We start from the raw sequence: 8,339 nt of genomic DNA, 5'->3' as shown, positions 1-8,339 counted from the left end.
CTGCTGGAAGTCTGATTTCTAGATAATGAGAGAATTCCTATACATGAGTCGATAACTCTTTAAAAATTGATCTAGGGCTTCCCTGGTGGCGCAGTGGTTGAGAGTCCGCCTGCCGATGCAGAGGACGCGGGTTCGTGCCCCGGTCCGGGAAGATCCCACATGCCGCAGAGCGGCTGGGCCCGTGAGCCATGGCCACTGAGCCTGCGCGTCCGGAGCCTGTGCTCCGCAACGGGAGAGGCCACGGCAGTGAGAGGCCCGCGTACCGGAAAAAAAAAAAAAAAAGAGGTTGGGAATTCCCTGGCGGTCCAGGGGTTAGGACTCGGTGCTTTCACTGCCGGGCCCAGGTTTGATCGCTGGTTGGGGAAATAAGATCTCACAAGCCAGCATAGCACGGCCAAAAAAAAAGAAGAAGAAGATGTTTGAGGACTGGGCAATTTATTTCAATAAAGGGAAGGACTGATTTTGCTACAATGGGAAAAAAATGTGGAATTCAAAATTTGCTGCATTTAATGGTATCCCCATTTATCTCTGCACAATGTCTTTCTCTCAACATCTCCATTCCTTCTACTTTCTTTTCACGCCAAGGCTTTGAGTGAGAAATATATCAAGTTGGCAAATTGTTTGACATATCTGATCTACAGTGCCTTCTACACCACTCTTCTCTCTTTTTTCTCCCAGTAAATACTTTTGACTTTGACATTTACCACGTTGAAATAACAGGTGCCTGAGGACAAATGCATCAAAGTGATTAGAATCAGAAATGTCTGCTAAGGATTATCTTTTTAAGAGAGTAGAATGTAGCTTTATTGAACCCTTGAAATGCAGAACCAAATGAATCTCCTTTATTGTGAAAGAAAACAATCCGCAGGATTGTAAACCCCAGAAACCAACAGAAGCACTTAAACCTTCAATATGAACATATTTATTTTTCGAACTCGGGTATTTTTCTGAAGTACACTTGTAATCTAAATACCCCTTTCTCTTCTTCCCTTTACAACATACCATTTCAATCTGTTTTATAGAACGAAGGCCTTAAGGAAAAGCCTTATTCACATTCCCACAAAAGAAATAAAGAAAATGCTTGTCTCTAGGATCCATTTAACTGAACTTGACTTAAATCCTGGTAGAGGCTTCCATCTTTATAACAGACACATAAGAGGATAGATGCTCTTTCATTATCAACAAATTCCTCTTAATATGGTTAAGCAGTTCATTAAATTATTCAAATGCATTTACTGAGCTCCTATAACGTGCAAAGTATTGTTCCAAAGCAGACACCCTGCCTTAGATGTACAGTGGGTCACTGAAATTATAACTTCAAGAGTTTAAGACTTTGATACACGCAAAATACCCTAATAATATGAAATGGTTGCTGTTACTGCCGCTGAGGCTGGGGCTTCCAAAAATGCCCAGTTTATTTCTAGGGAACAGCTCAGGCACTGGAAGAATATAATTTAAACTTAAGCATTAATAAAAGATGAGGTTAGGCAGTGATTGTACCTTTATAACATAACACAACCCTGTGAAGTACATTCTGGTCATCTAAAATGCTAGCATCTGTGCAAGGCAATCTAGGAAATGACACCAGTTTAAAAAAAACACAACTGGTACCAACTTCAGAATAAACCAGGATACAGATCCATTGCCATTTATAGGAAAAATAAAAATATAGAAACATCAACCCCTCTCCCCAGCACTGAAATTACACTTCCTCAGACACCCTGCCATCATTGGGAAGCATGAGGGTCAACTGGGTAAATTTAAAGCATATTAGATAATTAAATAACACAGCCAAGTTTTATTGTGCGTGTGGTCCCAAAGACTTTTCAACAATACATTTGTAGGAATGGAAATTGAAGAAATTGGAAGTATTTTCTAAGAGACAGTTTACAGATTTCTTACAGCTCCCAAAGTGAAAATATAACACATCACCATCATAACACAAGCTAATTTGTCTAGTGCCCATAAAACCCAACTTCACAGGACATCAGGCTTCCAAGTGCTTCCTTCATATGCCTCTAATTGGTTTTTCTCCCCCCGAACGAAATAGGGAAGGCTTTTCAGGTCAAGTGTTATCTGCTGGCAAAGTCTTGTACCTTCAGGATAGATACGCTTGCATCATCTGTATATTGACAAGTCAAGCCTCCGTCTGTAAGCTTAAATTCAGCTCCTGGTCTCTCTATTCAGAACTTCCCACATTTACTTAAAAGGTTCATTTAAAACACTGGGGGAAAAAATTCCCCTCTGAAGGAGAGAGACTTATTCAAGGAAAGCAATGCTATTTTCAGCTCATGGCCCACCTTAGAAAGGCAAACTCAACTTCATCTCCCGAAAAGAACCTCAGTAGTCTCCCATTCAGCAACTTGCTATTCCTATTATTTTCTAATGTGGTTAAATAAAATTAAAGGTTAATAATAAACAGTAATTAAATAAGAAACTTAAAATAAATAATTAAAAATGGTCTGGAGGTTTTCAGAGAAGGTAATAAAGGTCAATTTCCATTAAATTCACATTCCTTTCTGTACCAGTTTTTACAACGAGTGGGCAACACTGCCCTCTAAGGGCTGATTCTGTTACATCCCTTAGTTCACCTGGCAGGAAATTGCCCCGGGAAGCATTGACACAGCCGTCCCCACGCACCTTCTTTCTTTTACCTCTGGGACACTGTCCTTGACCTTTTGTGAATGACTCTGAAGACCACGGAGCCCAGAGAGGCTATAGACTTCGTGAAAGCTCATCAGAGGATCAGAAACCAACATCCCTTGCAGCGGTTTTCAAACCTTATCCGGCATCAAATCACCCCAAGAGCTTGTTTCAACACAGGTTGCTGGCGCCCCACCTCCAGAATTTCTGACTCCTTAAGTCTAGAGCTGAGGCCAAGAATTTGCCTTTCTAGCAAGTCCCCAGGTGATGCTGCCAGCCCAGGGGGCCACACTATGTGACCCAGACACCGTGCTTGGCACTTTATCTCACTTAATACCTCCCAACAGGGTGAGGTTTTAGCATCCATTTTACAGACCAGTAAGCCAAGTCTTAGACAGTAAACCCAGGACTAACTCAAAAGCCATTGCTCCCTTCTCTGCGCTATGATGTCAGTAAACGAAGCTGTTAGTCATTTCCTCTTCCTTGGCCTCAGTTTCTTCTGCAAGGGGGCGGGACTTAGGTGACCATTTCGTTGGTTTCCCCTCTCAGAGTACCTTGGAGGTCTGGATATGAAGACACCCAGGAAGCTCCGCTCCATCTGCAGGCTGGATCTATGAGTGGGCACGCTGAGAGGGGAGGGGACACGTGTTAGCGGGAGGTGCCTCTCTTGGGTTCTGAACCCTCCCACACAGTTCCGAGAGGGTCTGATTCGCTCTGGATTCTGGATTTCTTTGTACTCAGAAACTCTGGCAGAGAGGTTTTAAAGCTAGTGTCTCCTCTTAGAGGTTTTTTGAGGACTTCAAAGCCTAGTGGGGCTTGGAGAAGACCCAAAGGGTGGCAATGTCTGCACCCCTATCCAGCCTCGGCTCAAACCACTGTTCTCAACCTGTTGAAGAACAGTTTTTCTCATCCTTTGCATTCAGCTCCTAACCCAACTTGGTGTTTTCCTGAGGGAGCTACAAATCTGGGGCATCCCATGGGGATGGTTTCTGGCCTCGGTCATTAGGGGGAAAAGATATTCTCAGAAAAACAGCCCAGCGGACTGGTTAGCAGAGATCTTGAGGTCGTGGCCACGGCTGCTCTTCGTGTAGAGCTGGACTCTGGACTCCAGTTGCTCGCTGAGCTTGTCCAGAGCCCCGGTGCAGGACTCCAGGCTCTCGGCCAGTTTCTGGATCTTGGCCTTCAGCACGGCCTGGCTAATCCTGGTGGCACCCTCGGCCCGCCTGGGGATGAGGAAACCGCGGGAGCCAAAGAAGACGATGAAGTAGACCGAGTTGTACAGCGCGATGGAGGCGTTCCTCCCGCTCTGCAGCAGCTGGCGGTCCCCGCGGCCCTGCCCGCGAAGGAAGAAGTCGAGGCAGCTCAGGATCTCGCGCATCTGGTCCTGGCAGGTGGCCGCGATCTCCTGCACCCGCCGCAGCTCCCGGGAGTTGCAGAAGATCAGGGAGAGGTCGGACGTGATGGTGACGGCCCCTCCGGCGGTGGCCACCCCCAGCCCCACGGCCGACGCCAGCAGAGAGACCCCCAGGGTGACGGGGCTGAGCGAGAGTCCCACGATGGCTGCGACCGCGCCCGCCGCGCTCAGCGAGCTGCCCGCCACGTTGGCCGCCAGGGAACGCCGGCGGAGACGCTCGAGGCGCCGGGCCACCTCGCGCAGGCGCAGCAGCTGCCCGTGCAGCATGCCGCGGCGGTCCAGCAACAGGCCCTGGAAGCGGCGCAGCGCATCCGCGCCCTGCAGCTCCCGGGCCTCCGGCCCCTCCATGCCCTGCGGGGACACGACACGCGATTAGCCCGGAGTCAAGCACAACAGCTGCTTCCACCCAAGGGGAAACGGGTCATTTTCCAGTGAGTCATGTGTCAAGTTCTGAAAGACCCGTTCTATAATCTGGGACAAGTCCTCCAGTTCTCAGGACCTTAAATCCGAGTAAGCCAATAGGAATAATGCTCTTGTCCGCTTTTTCTCCCAGGGTACGCCGAGGATGGATTTTCTTATCTGTTAATTAAGGGAGTGGTGGTATTAGAAGTCCACTGCAATTTTAGAAGTCCACTGCAAGCCTTACGTTGTACCCCTTTACAAGGCCCTTTCCTTACGTGAAGACTGGGGTCCTAAGAGTTTTGCAATACTCTTATTGCAAAAGGGTTGTTTTCTTCTTTTTCTCTCTGATGAGTGAAAAACGCAAGCCACCAAAAACTCAAAAATCACACCGTCTATCAAGTGTAAGGAAACTAATCTTTCTAAGTTAGATGCTCGCCTGAAGCAACTCTTCTGCTTGTTTTTTTTCCCTGTCTCTTATCTTAGAGTCAAGCCTAAGATGTGGCTTGCGCCACTTCTTCTAATTAAAGCTCATCGGGTCTTCAGAAATTTCATTCTTTGATGTGTACTTAATTAAAAATAAATCACATTAAATTAACACCACTATGTCCCTTTATTATGAAAGCTTCCTTTAAAAGTGAGGAACGATTTTAAAAGTGGCCAAAAATTTTTTAACAACTCACTGAGGGCTACCTGTACCAAGTTGAAATGAAGCCAATTGAAGATGACTGACAGAGAGAACTGTACATCCTGGGTAAAAGTACATCCTTCCTAGTTGCCAAAAATCCCTCCCTTCACATCCACTGTACTCCTTAGTATCAGGAACTTCTTGGAAGAGGCACAGAAGCCACAGAAATGGAAGATTTCACTACTGTGAGATATCAGGGCAGAAATCATCATTCTCAACTGGAAGATGAGGAAATCGAAACACAGACACATTCTAGATGCAGCTGATTCTTCAGAGCCCGGTCTAGAATCTTGGTCTCCTGACTCCTAAGTCTTCACTTTACTTGCATGCCTCCATAATTCCACCCACCACTGACAAATTTACAGATAAAGACACCTCTGAGCAAAATGAGACAAAGTTACTCGAAATATATAACAGACCAAGGATATAACCCCAGTATTACAAGTCCAATGGCTATTTTTCAGACAGCATCCCTCTGGCCTCCCCACTTACCATTCACTTCGGGCTATCTCCGGGAAAGAAAAATCTGAGGCTGTTTCTGGATGAGCACGCTTTATAGTTCCAGAGAGCCAATGACTGCACTGGGAAAGCCTTGTCTCATTCTGAGAATTTGCCATTTCCTGTCCTGGCCCCTGCTGCCTCCATCCAGAAGGATGTGACATGGTGGAAAATGACACACCAGCCTCGCAGCACATCCCGTATTTAGGAAATGAACATTGTGTGTTCGCTTTCCTCCAAATGCAGGAAAAGAACCACAGGCTCTTCCCCAACTTGAAACAAGTGTTGTCATTGTCCCAGGGGGCATACCCTGCCTTTCCTCTCCTCTCCTGAGAATAGCTAATGACGTTATCTGGTAGGACATCTAACGCACCCCAGGCTGACCAATTATAGTGTTTCTTGAGAGCCTACCATTACAAAGTCACTTTTTAAAAAGAAAAAGGAAGGAGGGGATTCTCTTGTGTCTAACAGAGCCACTCACAACCCACTCCTGTGTTTTAAGAGAAGCACCGTGAATCTGTGAGCATTTGAAACACGTGATTCACTCTGCGCGCAGCCCTCAGAATGCAATACTACGCCCACAGGAAGTGCTGCGTGCAGTTTGGGGCATCTCCAGCTGTGGAGAAGATATTGGAGGTCCCAGAAAGGGCACACCTCAAGCCAAATGCGTCAGAAGAATCAATGGGGTCAGGCTGCACAAGGAGCTAATTATACGCTTTCAACAGCAGCAGGGATTCGGCTTCCTGGGTTTTCATCTGAAGCAGCAATTGTAGCCCAGGCAATAGTTATGTGAATGCATTCTACCCCTCGTAATGAAGCAGGGGCTGAAGGGCAATTTGCTGGATCATTCGGGAGAGGAAAACGTGTATAGCATCTGTGGATGCTTTCTGGGGCAATCACATAGGTGGAGGCAGTTCAGCCTGGAAGCTTCCTACCACAGGGTCCCAGATATCTCATCCTTCTTCTAACACTCTTACCTTCAAATAAGGAAGGCCAGAGTGGATTTAAACTTAAATAATTTTTGTCTCAGCTCTCTGGTTCATCTGGAAAACCTTAACAGCCATATCTTTCTGGAACACAATTAAATCCACCACCATTATAACTAGACATTGCATTGATCAACACCATGCCATTTGCTGCTCTCACAATCATGGTCCTTTTGAACTTGATTTTTCTGAATTTGATCCAAGTCCAAATATTCTGGGAACAGCTCCTCAAAGGATAAACATAACCCTTAGTCAGATGCCTTCAGTGTCTGTCTGTGCTTTTGAGGTAAGAAATAGGAAAATGTCTTCCTCTGACCCCATAGACATAATCACTCCAATGGGAATGTAAGGCAGGGTGAATGGGGAGTAGGGTAGGCAGGAAGTGAGACAATGTAACCCTGATTCTCAGTTCCCATATGCTCCTGTAACTGCCCTGGACATTTTCTTGTGTGTTTTGGGTTTAGATGAGCAGAAATAAATCTTTATTTCATGGATGGCGAATGTTGCTGGGACACAGAGAGGGTCATCACCTCCAGAGCATCAGTAACCATAGTACAGAGCTAGGAAGAAGAGGAGAAGGTACAGGAGAATGGACAGCACGGGTACTGACCTCAGCCCACATCCTGGAATTTGTTTTTCTCTGTGTTATAAAGCCATATTCTTCAGGTTTGTGGGGTTTTTTTGTTGTTGTTGTTGTTTGCGCTACGCAGGCCTCTCACTGTTGCGGCCTCTCCCGTTGCGGAGCACAGGCTCCGGACGCGCAGGCTCAGCGGCCATGGCTCACGGGCCCAGCCACTCCGCGGCATGTGGGATCTTCCCGGACCGGGGCACGAACCCGTGTCCCCTGCATCGGCAGGCAGACTCTCAACCACTGCGCCACCAGGGAAGCCCCAGGTTTGTGTTTTTATGAAGCAAAAAGAATTCAGTCACTTGACAGTTTGGGCTTGTTGCGGTTTTACTGCTTATAAAAACCTGCTACTTCACATCATTTCTAAGAATGGACACTTGAACATAACACTTAGATTCAGTATTTATTTACTTTCATAGATTTAAGCACAATAAGAAATTTGAGGAATAATTGAAGGTATTTTTATTAAAAGTGTTATATAGGCAGTTCCTCCCAAAATCTGTGGACCGCACCCTCAAACTTCTTTTCTAAATTGTTTTTTGGGCCCTTATAACACATCACCCCGGAGAGGTTCTATTGAAAATGGTGATTGACCTTCAGATTAGCCTTCAGATCTGTTAAACCTATGATGCAGCTAAACCATACAATTAACAGTACTAGCTTGAATTCTGAGCCCTGGAACTGTAAGAAAATACAGTGCAGGAAAGAAAAAAGGAAGAAAGTTTTTTAAGCATAGGAATCTCTAGACTTCAGCCCTGGAGAACCTAGGTCCTGGAGTGGGGTCTGAAAAAACATAGGTGATTCTGAACCAGGGCTGTGAACCACCTCTGTAAAAGCTGTGACTTTTCTGACCACTGGTTACATGGCAGCAGAAACAGTACATACAGCTAGTAGATAGCAGTTTGTAAGTTAGGTGTTTACATAGCTAAGTTATTAACAACCCATTAATTTGGGGCCCCTAGTTAAAACTATCACATTGTAAAGATAAAGTGATAATTACATTCTGGGCCTCCCAGAGATCTAGAGAGGCCTGGGCCATCTCCATTTTTTAAGGGTCTCAGTGAATTTTTTTAAAAAAGAAGA

The 8,339-nt window shown here is 45.8% G+C and overlaps 1 protein-coding gene across 3 annotated transcripts; it reads right to left on the bottom strand.

The window, feature by feature from the left end:
• Window positions 1–418: 418 nt before the first annotated feature.
• APOLD1 (apolipoprotein L domain containing 1) lies at window positions 419–5,775 on the bottom strand. Of its 3 annotated transcripts, none has more exons than XM_049693889.1 (2): window positions 5,637–5,775; window positions 419–4,408 (listed from the first exon to the last, which is right to left on the bottom strand). In XM_049693889.1, the coding sequence occupies exons 1-2, from the start codon at window positions 5,637–5,639 to the stop codon at window positions 3,665–3,667; spliced, it is 747 nt and encodes a 248-aa protein (XP_049549846.1). In that variant the 5' UTR covers window positions 5,640–5,775; the 3' UTR covers window positions 419–3,664. The 3 variants fall into 3 exon arrangements, with proteins under 3 accessions (XP_049549846.1, XP_049549849.1, XP_049549847.1); XM_049693892.1 differs by having other exon boundaries at window positions 419–4,636; window positions 5,637–5,719; XM_049693890.1 differs by having other exon boundaries at window positions 419–4,803; window positions 5,637–5,676.
• Window positions 5,776–8,339: the final 2,564 nt, after the last annotated feature.

The sequence above is a fragment of the Orcinus orca genome, chromosome 11 (genome assembly GCF_937001465.1).
Source record: "Orcinus orca chromosome 11, mOrcOrc1.1, whole genome shotgun sequence".
In the NCBI taxonomy this organism is placed as follows: Eukaryota; Metazoa; Chordata; class Mammalia; order Artiodactyla; family Delphinidae; genus Orcinus; species Orcinus orca.
Note: the sequence above shows the minus strand (reverse complement) of the source record. Positions and strands in the feature narration are given on the sequence as shown.